Source organism: Ranitomeya variabilis, chromosome 2, assembly GCF_051348905.1.
Source record: "Ranitomeya variabilis isolate aRanVar5 chromosome 2, aRanVar5.hap1, whole genome shotgun sequence".
NCBI lineage: Eukaryota > Metazoa > Chordata > Amphibia > Anura > Dendrobatidae > Ranitomeya > Ranitomeya variabilis.
In genome coordinates, this window is record NC_135233.1 from 383,101,822 (window position 1) to 383,121,465 (window position 19,644).

General features: G+C 43.3%; 1 protein-coding gene across 30 annotated transcripts in view; it reads left to right on the forward strand.

Moving 5' to 3' along the window:
• SYNGAP1 (synaptic Ras GTPase activating protein 1) overlaps positions 1–19,644 on the forward strand; it is a 291,027-nt gene that overhangs the window by 83,370 nt on the left and 188,013 nt on the right. For all 30 annotated transcript variants that reach the window (XR_013221407.1, XR_013221406.1, XM_077286257.1 and 27 more), the window contains one exon: positions 12,915–13,020. Coding sequence is in view for 28 of the 30 variants with exons in the window: in XM_077286257.1 (XP_077142372.1) it covers positions 12,915–13,020 (106 nt within the window). In the remaining 2 variants the exon portion in view is untranslated. The remainder of the gene's footprint in view (positions 1–12,914; positions 13,021–19,644) is intronic.

Genomic DNA, 19,644 nt, shown 5'->3' on the forward strand with positions numbered 1-19,644 from the left:
CGCAAAGTGTGCACATAGCCTTAAGCTCCTCTGTTTTGCAAGTCAACAAGCCAGAGGACCCACCTAGCACGCAACATATTAAGCAAATATCCATTTTTCAATGACTCTGCATCAATGTCTTACAAAGATAGCAGACAATAAACTGTAGGAGCTGATATAACAGGTAAATAACAACCATTCATCAATTTACAAATATCAATTTAACCGACAAGAAGAGACAACATTTCAGATTTTTGACCAACCAAAGAAAGAAACAGATAAATTCAAAAGTCAACATATAAATAACAGTCTATACCTCCTAGCTTACTGAAAATAGACATCTGGATAATTAAGATTAAATGCTGTATCGTCACAGATGTAAACCAACCCGATGGAGGGCCAATGTACACTCTTTATATTTGGTGTATCTGTAATGTGCATGATCACTGGACACGCATGCTCAGCCACTGTCCCCACAGCCAGATCTCTATTTGCTGCAGAAGAGTCAATAGAAATAGTCTTTTGACCTGCTTGTAATGGAGGAGCAGAGTCTCTGCAGTATATGGCAGTATAGCTGAGAAGTCTCCTGCTGGGGAAGTAAGCAGAGACTAGACTATCAGCTGCCAGAGGGTGGAGCAGACTGATTCTGTCCTGAGCCCACCTCTAGCAGCACCAAAGTTGGTAAATACAAACCATTATATATCCTGGGAAACACCAAAATACCTGCTGCTATACCTGTACACAAGACCTGCCATAATCAAGGAACACTGAACAAGTTCTTTCCTTAGCTGACAATGCCCCACAAGACCTGTCATATACTGGTAACACCCCACAAAACCTGCCCTGTACTGAGAACAACAAACAAGATCTAGTGTATATCAGGAACACCTCATAAGATTGGCCATATACTGGGAACAATCCACAAGACCCTGCTGTATACTGTGAACACCCCACAAGATCTGCTATACACTGGGGACACCCTACAAGACCTTCTGTATACATAGATATCCTACAAGACCTGCCGTATCTTGAGAACAACAAACAAGATCCAGCGTATACAGGGAATAGTCCACAAGATCTGCCTTATACTGGGAACACTCCACAAGACCTTCTGTATACCACAAACACCCTACAAGACCTGCTGTATACATAAACATTCTACAAGACCTTCCGTATACTAAAAACACCCCACAAAACCTGCTGTATACTGAGAACAGCAAACAAGATCCAGTGTATACAGGGAACACCCCACAAGAGCTACCATATACTGGGAAACCCCACAAGACCTACCTTATACTGGGAACCCCCACAAGATATGCTGTATACTGGGAAAACCCCACAAGACCCGCATACCTCCCAACTTTTGAAGATGGGAAAGAGGGACAAAGTTTGCTGCGCGCTGCAGCAAATTTTAGGCCATGCCTCTGACCGCACCCATTCACAACTAGTCACACCCATATCCACGTCCCAACCACACCCATTTAGCACTGCTGATCACACTGTTTCATAAAGAATAATTATAAACAAAAAAATATGGCCACGCAGTGCTCAATACTGTATAATGGCCACACATAATGCTCCATACTGTAAAATGGCAACACATGATGCTCCATACTGCATAATGGCCACACATGATGCTCCGTCCTGTATAATGGCCACACATGATGCTCCATACTGTATAATGACCGCACATGATGCTCCATACTGTATAATGGCCACACATGATGCTCCATACTGTATAATGGCCACACATGATGCTCCATACTGTATAATGGCCACACACAATGCTCAATACTGTTTAATGGCCACACATAATGCTCCATACTGTATGATGCTCCGTACTGTATAATGGCCACACATGATGCACCATACTGTATAATGGCCACACATGCTCCATACTGTATAATGGCCACACATGATGCTCCATACTGTATAATAGCCACACATGATGCTCAATACTGTTTAATGGCCACACATAATGCTCCATACTGTATAATGACCGCACATGATGCTCCATACTGTATAATGGCCACACATGATGCTCCATACTTTATAATGGCCACACATGATGCTCCATACTGTATAATGGCCACACATGATGCTCCATACTGTATATTGGCCACACATAATGCTCCATACTGTATAATGACCGCACATGATGCTCCATACTGTATAATGGCCACACATGATGCTCCATACTGTATAATGGCTACACATGATGCTCCATACTGTATAATGGCCACACATGATGCTCCATACTATATAATGGCCACACATGATGCTCCATACTTAATAATAGCCACACATGATGCTCAATACTGTTTAATAGCCACACATAATGCTCCATACTGTATAATGACCGCACATGATGCTCCATACTGTATAATGGCCACACATGATGCTCCATACTTTATAATGGCCACACATGATGCTCCATACTGTATAATGGCCACACATGATGCTCCATACTGTATATTGGCCACACATAATGCTCCATACTGTATAATGACCGCACATGATGCCCCATACTGTATAATGGCCACACATGATGCTCCATACTGTATAATGGCCACACACGATGCTCCATACTGTATAATGGCCACACATGATGCTCCATACTGTATAATTGCCACACATGATGCTCAATACTGCTTAATGGCCACACATAATGCTCCATACTGTATAATGACCGCACATGATGCTCCATACTGTATAATGACCGCACATGATGCTCCATACTGTATAATGGCCACACATGATGCTCCATACTTTATAATGGCCACATATGATGCTCCATACTGTATAATGGCCACACATGATGCTCCATACTGTACAATGGCCACACATGATGCTCCATACTGTATAATGGCCACACATGATGCTCCATACTGTATAATGGCCACACATAATGCTCCATACTGTATAATGACCGCACATGATGCTCCATACTGTATAATGGCCACACATGATGCTCCATACTGTATAATGGCCACACATGATGCTCCATACTGTATATTGGCCGCACATGATACTTCGTACCGTATAATAGCCACACATAGCTACTCCTACACACGCGGCTGCGCTCCGTACACTTTGCACACACGGCTCCGCTCCATACACCTCATACACACACGGCTCCGCTCCGTACACCTCATACACACATGGCTTCGCTCCATACACCTCATACACACACGGCTTCGCTCCCTACAACTCGTACACATTCAGCTCCGCTCCATACACCTCATACACATTCAGCTCCGCTCCATACACCTCATACACATTCAGCTCTGCTCCATACACACGGCTCCACTCCATACACCTCATACACACACGGCTTCGCTCCATACACCTCATACACACACGGCTCCGCTCCATACACCTCATACACACACGGCTCCGCTCCGTACACCTCGTACACACACGGCTCCGCTCCGTACACCTCATACACACACGCGCTCTGCTCCATACACCTCGTTCACATGTGGCTCCGCTCTGTACACCTCGTACACACACGGCTCCGCTCCGTACACCTCGCACACACACGGCTCCGCTCCGTACACCTTTACACATTCAGCTCCGCTCCATACACCTCGTATACATTCAGCTCCTCTCCATACACCTCATACACACACGGTTCCGCTCCATACACCTGACCTCGTACACACATGGCTCTGCTACATCCACACTGTAAACACCTCCTGACCCCACACAAGGCAGCTTATTACTTACCTCATCCAGCAGCACCATGGCAAGTTGTCAACCAGCACAGCTGAGTCCTGCAATCCACGGAGGTCCCGATCATGTGACCCCTGACTCCTCCCCCCTGTGACCTCATCACAGTCCTGTGCGCACGGAGCAGCCAATATGTGGCGTGCTGTGCTCAGGCTACTTTGCGGGTGCAGGGATGAGGCTGACCGCCTGATATTGCAGCACACCTCCCAACCACTGCGGGCAACTAATGTCCCGCCCGGGATCGCGGGGCTAACTGTCAAAATCAGGACAGTCCCGCTGGATCCGGGACGGTTGGGAGGTATGGACCTGCAGTATATCGGGAACACACTACAAAATTCACCTTATACTGGGAACATTCCACACAATCTGCCATATACTGGGAACACCTCATAAGACCTGTATTATAACAGGAACATCCCGCAAGACCCTGCTGCATATCGGGAGCACCTCACAAGACCCTGCAGTATACCGGGTATGCCCCATAAAATCTACCTTATACTGGGAACATGCCACTACACCTGCTGTATACCGTGAACTTCCAACAATACGTTCTGCATACTGGGATTATCTCACTAAACCTAACATATACTGGTAACACTCCACAAGACCTGGTGTATACTAGGAACAACCTACAAGACCTGCCATATACCGAAAACATCCCACAAGACCTGCTGTATACTGGGAACTCAGAACAAGACCTGCCATATACCGAAAACATCTCACAAGACCCGCTGTATACCGGAAACACCTCACAAGACCTGCTGTATACCGGGAACTCCGAACAAGACCTGACATATACTGAGAACACCACACAAGTACTGCTGTATACCGAGAACTCTGAGCAAGACCTGCCGTACACCAGGAACTCCACACAATACCTTCCGTATACTAAGAACACCTTACAAGATCTGCTGTGTACTGGTAACACCCCATAAGACCTGACGTATAATGGGAACACTGCACAATACCTGCGGTATACTAGGAACACAAAACAAGGCCTGCCATATACTAGGAACACACTACAAGACCTGCTATATACTGTGAACCCCGTATAAGACCTGATGTATACTGGGAACTGCACACGATACCTGCTGTATATCGAGAAAACCTCACAAGACCTACTGTATACTGATAACACCCCATAAGACCTGACGTATACCGGTAACTCCGGACAATACCTGCCGTATACCGTGAACATTCCACTAGACCTGCTGTATAGTAGAAACACCCCACAAGACCTGCTACTGTATATATCGAAAAAAAAATAGAACTACAAGAAAAATCCAGACCTTCAAAATCTGTCATGTACCGGGAACTGCCCCACAAGACCTGCCATATACCGAGAGCACCCCACAAGACCTGCCATATACTGGAAACACACCACAATACCTGCCGTATATGGAGAACCCCCCACAAGTCATGCTATATACTGGGAACACCCCACAAGAACTGCCATATACCTGGAACAACCTACAAGACCTGCTGTATACCGGGAACACCCCACAACTCCTGCTGTATACCAGGAATACCCCACAACTCCTGCTGTATCCCGGTAACACCCCACAACACCTGTTGTATACTGAGAGCATCCCACAAGACGTGCCATATACCAGGAACTCCCCGCAAGACCTGTTGTTTACTGGGAACATCACACAAGATCTGTCATATACCATGAGTGTCACACAAGACTTGCTGTACGTCGAGAACACTCCACAAGGCCTACTGAATACCGTGAACACCCCAGGCCTGCTGTTTTGGAGATGCCCTGACAGAGTTGTGTAGTCATGATTAGTGAGTATTTATGACTGCTCGGAGATTTAGTTTTCATCGCCGCAGCTAGATGATTTGCAGCTACTAGACAGCTTGATTACATGTGGGGATTCCCTAGCAACCAGGCAACCCCCACATGTACTCAGCCTGGCTACTAGCTGTAAATCATTCAGCTGCAGCGATGGAAACTAAATCTCCGAGCAGTCATAAATACTCGGAGACCACCTGAGCGTGCTCTGGAAAACCCGAGCAACGAGTATATTCGCTCATCACTAGTCATGATAATTTGACCCATCTTTTCTGCTTTCAAAACATGAACTGTAAGAACTGACTGGCCGCTGGCGGACTTGTATTTCCCACCATTCAGGAACCATTGTCACCAAATAATCATTTTTTTTCTGTTTAGCTATTCCTAGACTTCCTATTCCTGCTATATATGAGGTAGTTGTCAACCTTCCCATCAATTGCGCAATATCTTGGTTTTCAACCAAGTGGGTGCTGTGACATGAATAAAGATCACTTGGGGGCCTTTGTTATTTGGGATAGGAGAAAGTAGGAGACAGGTCTGTGTCGCAGCCATGAGGATCCGCGGCGGTGTTGCCATCGGCTTTACAGGCTGTGGAGGACAGTATCCTCAGAGACCCAGAGCGGCACATGGTCAAGCTATGGGATGTCAGTTATTCTAGTGCAACCAGACTGATCTGTCAGACGGGTGCCAGTGCTGACAATCCAGATCCATTGATTTCCATGTGCTGTAATTACATCATTGTGCCGTTACCATCATATATCTTCACACCTTCCCCAAGGAACAATGCAGTTTTGTTGTCAGAGGGCCCTCAGGCTTCTGGGCCACCTCTGCAGCTTGCATTATTAGACCATTCTATGCCACCCTTAAAGTCTGGGGAATCTCTGCACCTTGACGTGGTTTTGTCTGACTGTCTGATGTGTTCCTTGCATGACAGGACAAGGGGGGCAAAGGTAGTGGTCAGTCAGTCTGAGGGGAGCCGAGGTGATAGTGTGGTGGGAGCCTCTCTCCTACTCCCCGCACAGAAGCTGAATGAGGCAGCTGATGGACGGGGTATGTGGGAGGATTACAAGCTGCTCTCCCAGATCCTGTCCTGTCATTGTTACTGCAAGGAACTCTGAGCATTAGAGGGAGAGAGTGGGAGAGAAATAGAGACAGGGAAGGGAAGTGATGGGGGGCACAGATGGGGGGAAAAGAGGGAACTGCATGCAAAATGATGAGCAGGGGTGATGGGGATGGATGAGCACCTCTGGGCTGCTGCTATGTTATATAACTAGGGGATAATGCAAGGAGGACATAACCGTATGGAAAGTGATCGGGGACCCCCCCATCAGGGTACACGAGGGGGAGAGTGGGGTCGAGCAGTGGGTACAGAGCAGACACAGAGCGGATGAAGGAGCAGAATAGAAAAGAGGGAGAATTAGAATACAGCAGTAGGGTCTATATTCACAGCCGCTGCTTTTACTTGTACAGGATAATTATTGTAATTAACCCGTCATCCGAAAGTCCTGATCTGTTCCTCCAATCGGATGCAGAGAACAAAGCCATCGGCATTAACCATTCCTAAGCTGGTGTGACTCTGGCGGCAGGGCACCTAGGGACAGTCATTGAAGAGCAGGAGGCATGTGGAGGTCGACAGTGAGAGCGTGGAGGGGAAGGGACAGGTATAAAGGCTGAGGAGAAGGCACACGGGGGCATAGGAGAGCCCCTTATTACCTACTGTGCCAGAGGCCACCATAGGAGTTTGAGAATTGTGAGAACTCACGCGTTTCTAGCATCAAATTCTGCATATTACGGCATAACTAATGGCAATAATGTCCGGTCATAATGTTTGGTACATCTGTAAGAAGTCTTATATTCTTAGTGCTGTTACTGTGAAGTAAATTGTGTCTTTGGCATCATCTTGGCGTTTGCTGTGCAAACTTCTGATCCTAGTTCCACGTGTGTCCCAGGTACTACCAAGGCTTTGACCACATAGCGTTTCATCCTACATTCAGTGGCATTGACGGATCTAACATCCGAACCCCTGCAAAACTATGCACTGATGGGTCCATTGGGTATAATGACGCAGATGAAGTCAGTGTGTTCTGTCATACATCAGTTTCAGCCACACGAGTTGATCGCCGTCTTCGCCAGAGACATAGGGAGTCACCTCTGAAGGCGGGAAGTCTGGGGTTGAGGGGAGTCAGTGCTGAGCCTACTGTGGAACCCATGCAGGTGGGTGCGGCGTCTCATGCTGGCAAATTGTCTGTAGTCCGGCGTAAGGGGGAGTGTGTTTCTGTTGTGGTAAAAAGGGTCATTTTGTGAACACGTGTCCTTCTTGACCTCTATTTAAAGGGAACCTGTCACCCCCAAAATTGAAGGTGAGCTAAGCCCACCGGCATCAGGGGCTTATCTACAGCATTCTGTAATGCTGTAGATAAGCCCCCGATGTAACCTGAAAGATGAGAAAAAGAGGTTAGATTATACTCACCCAGGGGCGGTCCCGGTACGATGGGCGTCGCGGTCCAGTCCGGGGCCTCCCATCTTCTTACAATGACGTCCTCTTCTTGCATTCACGCTGTGGCTCCGGCGCAGGCGTACTTTATCTCCCTGTTGAGGGCAGAGCAAAGTACTGCAGTGCGCAGGCGCCGGGCCACACTGACCTTTCCCGACGCCTGCGCACTGCAGTACTTTGCTCTGCCCTCAACAGGCAGACATAGAGAGAAATTTTGATATTTGTAACAGGGAACTCTTAGCTATCAAATGGGCTTTTGAGGAGTGGCGTCATTTTTTGGAGGGAGCGGTTCACCCAGTGATGGTTATCACAGATCATAAAAATCTGGTATACTTGTAGATGGTGAAAAGCCTTACATCCCGACAGGCAAGATGAGCATTATTCTTTACCAGGTTTAACTTTTTTGTTACTTTTAGGCCGGAGAGCAAAAACGTTAAGGCAGATGCCTTATCCCTTTGCTTTCCTGGGGGAGGAGATAAGTGCAAACCGGTACCTATTCTGCAGAGAGGGGCAGTGATGGTGTCTATATGCTCCAATCATGAAAGAGATGTTGCTGATACTCAGGGGGACGCCCCTTCTACCTGTCTACTTGGTAAACTGATCGTTCCAGTCAATCTCTGTCTTAGGATTCTCAGTGAACATCATGATATGGTGCTGGCTGGACATCCTGGGAATAAGGCCATCGCAGATCTACTTACTCGGCGGTTTGGTGGCCAGGTGCTCATAAGTATGTATGGGAGTATGTGGCCACCTGCAATATCTATGCACCTTCTAAGACCTCGCATACTTGTCCGTCAGGGGCTCTCCATTGGAGATTCCCTGCAGACCTTGGATTAATTTGTCAGTCGATTTTATTGCGGACCTACCTGTGTCTGCAGGGAACACTGTAATGCTGATGGTGGTGGACAGGTTTAGTAAAATGTCTCATTTTATTGCTTTACCAGCTTTGCCTAACGCCAAATTTCTGGTGCAAATTTTCATCAGGGAAATAATTAGACTGCATGGGATTCCTACCGATATTGTCTCTGATCAGGGGGTGCAGTTTATCTCCAAATTTTGCTAGGGCGTTTTGCATATGTCAGGGGATCCATTTGTCTTTTTCTTCTGCTTTTCACCCGCAGTTTAACGGGCAGACTGAACGGGTAATCAGAATTTAGAGACATATCTCAGATGTTTCGTGTCTGAGAATCAGGAGGACTAGGTTACCTACTTACAGTTGGCTGAATTTGCAGTAAATAATTGTTGTCAGCAATCAACCGGTAAGTCCCTGTTTTTCGGGGTATATGGGTTCCATCCGCAGTTTAGTTCTTTCAATGGTAACCGTCCTTCCGGATTACCGGAGGAAGAATGGTTTTCATCTTCCATCTCTACCATATGGCAGGGGGTGACTAATAATTTGAGAAATATGGGTTCTAAATATAAGCGTGTGGCTGATCGGAGACGAGTGGTGGGTCCATACCTGTGTGTTGGTGACTTGGTGTGGGTGTCCTCAAGGAACATTAAGCTGAAGGTTCAGTCTTGGAAACTGGGTCCCAGTTTTATCAGTCCTCATAAGATCTTAGCCGTCGAAAATCTGGTAGCATTCCGCCTTGCTCTGCCACCTACCTTTAGAATCCTTAACTTTTTTCACCGTTCGCTTCTCAAGAAGTACGTGGCATCTGCAGTACCTTCGCCTCGATCACCTTCTCCTATCATTATTGATGGTAATCTGGAGTTCCAGATAGCAAAGGTCTTATACTCTCGTCTTGTGTGTCGGTCGCTTCAATATATGGTACATTGAAAGGAGTACGGTCCTGACGAGAGGATGTGGGTACCAGCTTCTGACGTCCATGCGGCCAGACTAGTTCGGGCCTTACATGTTGCACACCCAGATAAACCTGGCCCTGAGGTTGCAGAGGTCCCTCGTAGAAGAGGGGGTACTGTCACTGTGTTTCTGCAACAGAGCGAAGCCAGAAGACCGCAGCATCTGGTGGCTCCTACTCTGCCGCTGAGAAGAAGCACTTCTCCATTGTAATAAACGTGTTTATTTCTTTCAGCAGAACAGGGGTTATTCGGCTATGTTGGAAATTCCTGCATTCATCTGTGCTTAGTTGGCCATTCCTCTCCCCTATAAAATCTGGGATTGATTACCAAGTCCTTGTCTGAGTTAGCAATTGCTGCAAGACATAGGAGTGGGAGTAGTTGGTTTTGTGAAGGAGTGCTGGAGGAATTTATTAGCGACTGATGCCTGGTTTGTACGCTTGGAAATTCCGTATCCTTTCCTGTTTTGCTTTCTTCCTCCTCCCTACACACCCTAGTGAATACCTCTGTTATATGTGAGTGTATATTTTGTGTGTGTGTAGTTTTCAGTTTACCCTTGTTTGTGTTACCTTGTCAGTTGGGTTGGTGTACTGTGGTGCACACTAGCGTCCCCTTTTCCCTGGGTGGGGGGTGCCATCTGAAACTGAAATATCTCGGGGTACAGGGCGAGCTAGGGCGCCCTCTAGTGTTAGGGCCAGGAAAGGTGCCCCCTGGTCCCATGTCACTCGCCAGTTGAATCATGACAAGTTATTTTCTTGTACATAGGAGCAGTATTATAGTAATTATATTCTTGTACATAGGAGCAGTATTATAGTAGTTATATTCTTGTACATAGGGGCAGTATTATAGTAGTTATATTCTTGTACATAGGAGCAGTATTATAGTAGTTATATTCTTGCACATAGGGGACAGTATTATAGTAGTTATATTCTTGTACATAGGGACAGTATTATAGTAGTTATATTCTTGTACATAGGGGCAGTATTATAGTAGCTGTATTTTTGTACATAGGAGCAGTATTATAGTAGTTATATTCTTGTACATAGGAGCAGTATTATAGTAGTTATATTCTTGTACATAGGAGCAGTATTATAGTAGTTATATTCTTGTACGTAGTAGCAGTATTATAGTAGTGTTATCCTTGTACATATCGAGGCATGGAAAACAATGCAGGCAACCACGTGCACACCCTCTGCTCATGATGTCCTAATGATACAAAATAGAGAGTGAATGGTGCCTGACCATGGAATAGTATAGGACACACCAAATGCTAAACAGCAAAATCTACTAGAAACTGATGCAAATAAGTCCACCATATAATAAGAAAAATCTTTATTGAATATGGAAATTAATAACATTACAAGGAATATAAAAGTGGCAGTGGTTAAAAAGGCCACAAACACAGTGTATGTGAACATGGAGACAGACAATGCACCCCACAGCAAAGAGCTAGGTATGATGTCCTGGGAATAAAGGGCACACAGAAAATTCTATGCGCTACATGGTGATAACCATAAAGTATAGTAAAGCAGAGTCCCCAGGTAAAGATAACAAGATGGTAAGTAATATTAGGACCAGTGCATAATACCCAAAGAGCATATCATACCGGCAAGATGATGCAGGGAGCGCGTCTGCTCCAGAGTAACCCCAGACTCTACTCTGGAGCAGACGCGCTCCCTGCATCATCTTGCCGGTAAGAATCGGGCCACCATCTATTAGTAGTTATATTCTTGTACATAGGGGCAGTATTATAGTAGTTATATAATTGTACATAGGGGCAGTATTATAGTAGTTATATTATTGTACATAGGAGCAGTATTATAGTAGTTATATTCTTGTACATAGGAGCAGTATTATAGTAGTTATATTCTTGTATATAGAGGGCAGTATTATAGTAGTTATATTCTTGTACATAGGAAGCAGTATTATAGTAGTTATATTCTCGTACATAGGGGGCAGTATTATAGTAAATATATTCTTGTACATAGGGGGCAGTATTATAGTAGTTATATACTTGTACATAGGGGCAGTATTATAGTAGTTATATTCTTGTACATAGGAGTAGTATTATAGTAGTTATATTCTTGTACATAGGAAGCAGTATTATAGTAGTTATATTCTCGTACATAGGGGGCAGTATTATAGTAAATATATTCTTGTACATAGGGGGCAGTATTATAGTAGTTATATACTTGTACATAGGGGCAGTATTATAGTAGTTATATTCTTGTACATAGGGGGCAGTATTATAGTAGTTATATTCTTGTACATAGGAGCAGTTTTATAGTAGTTATATTCTTGTACATAGGAGTAGTATTATAGTAGTTATATTCTTGTACATAGGAAGCAGTATTATAGTAGTTATATTCTCGTACATAGGGGGCAGTATTATAGTAAATATATTCTTGTACATAGGGGGCAGTATTATAGTAGTTATATACTTGTACATAGGGGCAGTATTATAGTAGTTATATTCTTGTACATAGGGGGCAGTATTATAGTAGTTATATTCTTGTACATAGGAGCAGTTTTATAGTAGTTATATTCTTGTAAATAGGAGCAGTATTATAGTAGTTATATTCTTGTACATAGTAGCAGTATTATAGTAGTTATATTCTTGTACATAGGGGCAGTATTATAGTAGTTATATTCTTGTACATAGGGGCAGTATTATAGTAGTTATATTCTTGTACATAGGGGCAGTATTATAGTGGTTATATTCTTGTACATAGAGGCAGTATTATAGTAGTTATATTCTTGTACATAGGGGCAGTATTATAGTAGTCATATTCTTGTACATAGGGGCAGTATTATAGTAGTTATATTCTCGTACATACGAAGTAGCAGTATTATAGTAGTGTTATCCTTGTACATATCGAGTAGTTGCTTAGTGTCATGCTTTTCCTCCTCAGGGCTTCATTAGGCATAACACAGTATTTTAGGTATGCTGGCAGTTTCTCTTTAATCCCTGCAGTTTTTCTTTTTTTTTTTTTTTTTATAGCTTTAATGCTGTCTAATATCATAGTATTTTTCTACAATCACTTGGGATTATTGGCTCCAGAGTTATGTTTAGCAATTTATATCTTCTATATTATATTTCCTTTATTTTAGGTTCACCCGCTGTTAATACGAGAGAGGAGAAGCGATCCTACCAGAACCAAATTCTTGAGGCGCACGGTCAGCGTCCCCGTGGAGGGGAAGCATCCTGACGAACAAGGTACTAACAACCCTTCGTTATTTGTCTTTATGTATTTAACATGGAAATGTGGTGACTTAGGAATCCAATGTACTAATAGTCCCTAATCTAGGATGATGTATTAGATTATGTATATCTGATATAGTATTACATGGAGATAATCTGCTTATTGACCATGTAGTGAAGTACGGAGCCGGCAGAATATCCGCCATGGAGACATTCAGTTGAATGAGCCTATAAAGTCAGAAATGGTAAAGGGCTTGTAAATCCCAGGACGATATAAGGGTCAGAGCCTTGTAATGCGAACATACAAAGCTAGTGTCATAATTGGGCAACGTGTATTATGTGTATATTTATTAGAAGTAATAATAAGAGTGATTAAAGTGTTTGTCCCCTACTAGAAGAACCTCTTAGCATTCCTCATGTTTGGCCCCATTAAAATAAAAGCACTTCTACTCATCTCCGGTGCTGGCGCCATTCCAGCGGTGTTGGCACTTGCGTTCTCGGGACTCATGTGAGGTTGTGACACGAGCCCTGCCCCCAGTCAGCGCTGGCGTCACTATCCCCACCTTTGGACATATTGAACATCAACAAGAAGCCAGCTCTGCAGCTCTTGTCTGACTTCCTTTTGATGTTCGATATGTGCGAAGGTGGAAACATTGGCTTCAGCGCTGATTGGGCTCAGATGACGTAACAACCCCACTTGAGCACTGGGAACGCAAATGCCGACACCGCTGGAAGAGCGCCGGCACCGGAGATGAGTATAACTGTTCTTATTTTAATGGGGCCAAAGGGTTATTCCCATTGTTCTCAAGTCAGGTTGTTATGCCACCTGAGCCCAATAGGCGCTGGCGCCAATGTTCCCACCTTTGCACATATCGAAGATCAAAAGGAAGTCAGACAGCAGCCGCAGCGTTGGCTTCCTGATGATGATCAATACGGCCGAGGGTGGGAATAGTGGTGCCAGCGCTGATTGAGGGCAGAACTCATGGCACAACCTCACATGAGTCCCGAGAACGCAAGTGCCAACACCACTGGAATGGTGCCAGCACCGGGGATGAGTAGAAGTGTTTTTATTTTAATGAGGCCAAAGGGTTATTCCCACTTTTAGAGTTAGGATAGGTGATAATCTTTATACTAATCTTTATTTTTATATAGCGCTAACATATTCCGCAGCGCTTTACACTTTTGCACACATTATAACTGCTGTCCCCAATGGGGCTCACAATCTAAATTCCCTATCAGTATGTCTTTGCAATGTGGGAGGAAACCAGAGTACCCGGAGGAAACCCACGCAAACACGGGGAGAACATACAAATCTGCAGATATGTGGAAGTTCAGCTATTAACAGCCCTTCGATCTTGTGAATGGGGCTCTGGTACCCAAGGATGGGGCTCTGCAGAGCCCGGTCTAACAGGGAAAGCTCAACATCTGCCACCTTAATTTTCTATGGGACTGCCATGCCTGGTTAGATTTTTTAATGCAGTCCACTGAGAATGACTTTGGGCCTCCCGGCTCTGCAAAGCTCTGTTCTCAGAAATGGCGGAGGGCCCAAAGGTCGGACCCTTGCTGATATGACTTGCTGGTAACTTACAAAACGTGCATAAACCTATAAAGGTGAACTCCCATCTTATAATGTGCTGTCATGTCACTAGAAAAGCCCATCATTTTAGCATCTGCAGTTGTCCATGCTTTGAGACCCCGATTAATCCTGAGAATGAAGGGTCGCTGCGTTTGTGCATTCCTTTCACTTCTTTTTCCTTGCTGTGCTCCATTCATCTGCTGTGCAAAGAATTACAGCACAACCCCATTCACATCTGAGTAGTAGGGAGCGCTGCTCTGCAAAGAAAACTTTCAATCTGACATAATGCAGAACCAGCAATGTGCCCCCATCATTATTAGTATTAGTTAGGTTTCACAACTGATCAGAAAATGATCGCATGTCCTTTGTCATGTGTCATCACCTTTTATAATTAAAATATCGCTATGAATACTCACATCAGTAGGTCTATAGGTGGTATAAGGATACACGACCCTTCTTATAACACTCATATAACAATTTTGCAAAAGTGATCATAGAATCATAGAATGTTAGAGTTGGAAGGGACCTCCTGGGTCATCTGGTCCAACCCCCTGCTCAAAACAGGATTCACTAAATCATCTCAGACAGATGTCTGTCCAGCCTCTGATTGAAGGCTTCCATTGAAGAAGAACTCACCACCTCTTGTGGCAGTCTGTTGTACTCATTGATCACCCTCACTGTCAACATTTTTTTTCTAATATCTAATCTGTGTCTCTTCCCATTCAGTTTCTTTCCATTGCTTCTAGTCTTTCCTTGTGCAAATGAGAATAAAGATGATCCTTCTACAATGTGACAGCCCTTGAGATATTTGTAGACAGCTATTATATCTTTTTTGCAAGCTAAACATTCCCAAATCCTGTAAACTTTCCTCATAGGACATGGTTTGCAGACCAGTCACCATTCTGGTCGCTTTTCTCTGAACTTGCTCCAGTTTGTTGATGGTTTTTTTAAATGTGGTGCCCAAAACTGGACACAGTATTCCAGGTGAGGTCTGACCAAAGAGGAGTAGAGGGCAATAATGACTTTGCGTGATCTAGACTGTATGCTTCTGTTAATACATCCCAGAATTGTATTTGCCTTTTTTGCTGCTGCATCACACTGTTGACTCATGTTCAGTCTGTGATCTACTAGTATACCCAAGTCTTTTTCACATGTGCTGTTGCTTAGCCCTATTCCTCCCATTCTGTACACTCCCTGACAGAAGTTATGTCGTTTATCCATGTTATGTAAATAAAAGCTTATAACCTGACGTTAAATTCATCCATTGGTTGTATAAATTATTCTTTTGAAAGCTGAAACCCTCCGAAATGTGGTTTAGGTTAAGAAAATAAATTGGCATCAATGCAGAAATATTGATCAGTAAATGGACACAGAATGGTCAGATTTTGGCAAGACAAAAGTTTTGTCGCCCACAGAAAGTAATGTGATATTCAAACAAATAATTAACTTAAAATACAAATATATGTTGCATAACATTGGTGAATGAAGTTGTGGTGCTATTAGAGTCATATTTAATATTTTGTGTGACTTCCATGAGCTTGAAGGACTGCATCCATGCGGTTCAACAATGATTCATACAATTTATTAATGAAGTCATCAGGAATAGCAAAGAATGCAGTCTTACATGCCTCCCAGAGTTCATCTAGATTCTTTGGTTTTGTCTCCCAAGCTTCCTCTTTCATCCTACCCCAAACATGCTCAATGATGTTCATGTCTGGTGACTGGGCTGGCCAGTCCTTGAGCACCTTGATCTTTTTTTGCCTGAAGGAACTTTGTTGTATGTATGAGATGGAGCACCATCCTGCTGCAGAATTTGACCCCTTTTATGATTTGGAATATAAGAGGTTGCTAATACTTCTTGATATTTTAGGCTATTGATATTGTTTTCCACCTTGCAAATGTTTTGCACACCCCCATACTGAATGTAACCCCAGACCATGATCTTTCCACCACCAAATTTAACTGTTTTCTGGGTGTATTTTGGATCAATACGGGCTCCAGTAGGTCTCCTGCAGTATTTGCAGTGGCTTTGGTGTAATTCTACTGAAGGTTCATCAGAGAAATCCACCTTCTGCCACTTTTCCAGCGTCCATCTGTTTAGCAGGCTGAGGGACTTTGCAAATGCCACACGGTTTCTTATTTGCCTTTTGTTTAGTGCTGGCTTCTGGGCACTGATTCGACCATGGAGGCCATTTCGAGACAGAATCCTACAAATTGTTCTAGTTGACACAGGGACTTGAGGTGACCAGGCCTGTTTGAGCTCTGCTGCAGTGGAAGAGGGGTTTGCTTTGGATTTTCTAACCAACAAATGTTCTTCCTGAGCAGTTGTCTTGCGGGGTCTGCCGGGCCTGGGCTTGTCAAACACATCTCCAGTCTCTTCAAATCTTTTTTTAATTCTTTGTACTTGACGCTGAGAAACATTAAAGGTACCAGCCACCTCTGCAGTGGATCTGGTCTTCAGCCTCTTGATAATCCAGGCTTTGGTCACAGGGTGGATTTTTGGCATGTTGTCAGAGCTCAAGTTGCAGTTCAAGTGACGGTCTGGGGTGCTGGGTTTCTTTTTATACACACACACACTAATTAACCGATCATTTACTGAGCACTAGTGAGGATGTAAACTAGGATTGGGTGCATTATATGACCAGGCGACAAAACTTTTGTCTTGCCAAAATCTGACCATTCTGTGTCCATTAACTGATCAATATTTCTGCATTGATGCTAATTTATTTTCTTAACCTAAACCACATTTCAGAGGGTTTCAGCTTTCAAAAAAATAATTTATACAACCAATGGATGAATTTAACATCAGGTTATAAGCTTTTATTTACATAACATGGATAAGCGACATAACTTCTGTCAGGGAATGTATATGCTTTTTTCATTTTTATTGCCCAGATGTAGTACTTTGCATTTTTCCCTGTTAAAAACTATTCTGTTAGTTGCTGCCCACTGCTCCAGTTTATTTATATCTTTTTGGATCCTCTCTCTCTTCTCTAGTATTAGCTATCCCTCCTAGCTTTGTGTCATCAGCAAATTTAATGAGTTTACCCTCAATTCCTTCACCTAAATCACTGATAAAGATGTTGAGCAATACAGGGCCCAGGACAGAGCCCTGTGGTACCCCACTTGAGACATTCTTCCAACTGGATGTGCAGCCATTTACGACCACTCTTTGGGTATGATCACTAAGCCAGTTATGAATCCACCTAACAGTTGTCTTGTCCATTCCATGCTTAGTCATTTTTCAATAAGGATTGCGTGAGATAATTTGTCAAATGCTTTGCTGAAGTCAAGATATACTATATCTACATAATTTCCCTGATCCACTCAGTCAGTGATTCTGTCATAGAAGGAAAATAAGTTAGTCTGACATGACTTATTAGTTACAAACCCATGCTGACTGTTTAATCACTTCATTCTTATCCAGGTACTTACATACATGTTGTTTAATAATTTGTTCAAAGATCTCCTGCTATAGATGTCAGACTCACCAGCCTATAGTTCCCTGGGTCCTCCTTCTTCCCCTTTTTGAAGATAGGAACAATAATTGCTCTTCTCCAGTTTTCTGGGACTTCTCCAAGAATTTTCAAAGATTATGGAGAGTGGTTCAAAAATTTCTTCTGCTATCTCCTTCAGTACTCTGAGGTGTAATTCATCGTGACCCGGAAACTTGAATTGATTTATGTTAGCAATGTGTTTCCTCACTATCTTTCTGTTATTGATATCCTGGATTCTTCTATTTCCTTAATAGGACAGTGAAAATCAGCTGATGTTAGATTTTCTTTCTGAGAGAAAACAGATGCAAAATAGGAATTTAAAAGTTCGGCCTTCTCAACATCCTTTTTTACCTTTTCATCATTTTCATCCTGTAAAAATCCTACAGCATCTTTGACTTTTCTTTTACTTTTGACATATCCCCAAAATCATTTTTTATTGCTTTTGACGTCTTTTGCAAGCCTTAATTCTTTGTCAGCTTTAGGTAGTCTGATTTGTGCCCTGCAGGTTCTGTAGACAGCATTATATTCTTCTTTAGATATGCCTCCCTCTTTCCATTTGATAAACATTTCTTTCTTCCTTTTTAGCATGTGTTTAAGTTCTGTGTTCATCCATCCTGGTTTCCTTAAATGCTTCCTATTCTTCCCTCTTTTTGGAATTGTTAACGATTGTGCTTTGAGAATCTAATTTTTCAAGATTTCCCATCCTTCCTGGACATTTTTGTCCTTAAGGATATCCAGCCTTTGGATCCCTCCAATTCTCTTTCCGAGTCCCTTAAAATCTGCCTTTCTGAAATGTTAGTTATCCAAAATTCTAAAATAGCATGGTTGCTACCTCCTAGGATCCCAGCCACTCTTACCTCCTCAACCATTTCCTCCCTGTTTACGAGGATTAGATCCAAGGTAGCAGATCCCCTTGTTTTCTCTCTTACCTTTTGGAAGATAAAATTGTCAGCAAGAGAGGATAAGTATTTGTTTGACCTGTTCGTTTTGCCTGAGAAAGATTCCCAACAAATGTCTGGATAGTTAAAATCTCCCATGACAACTATGTCATATTTGTTGGAGAACTTGGCCATTTGATGCATAAAGAGTTCATCCATATCTTCAGCTTGCACAGGCGGCCTGTATACAGGAACAGAGATATAAAGACACATAGTGATTGGACTACCTGATATCAGAAGATAGATGGACGTGATGAGAGATGCTGACAACAGCAGCATCCATGGAGGGAGGATCCGAAGAAGTCGCCTCTCGCAGCTTGTGCATGTATACAGGTGCCTCCCACAAAATTAGAATATCATCAAAAAGTTAATTTTATTTCAGTTCTTCAATACAAAAAGTGAATCTCATATATTCTATAGAGTTATTACTCACAGAGTGATCTATTTCACGTGTTTTTCTGTTAATGTTGATGATTATGGCTAACAGCCAATGAAAACCCAAAAGTCATTATCTCAGTAAATTAGAATACTTTATAACACCAACTTGAAAAAAAGATTTTAAAATCCAAAATGTTGGCCTACTGGAATGTATGTTCAGTAAATGCACTCAATACTTGGTCGAGGCTCC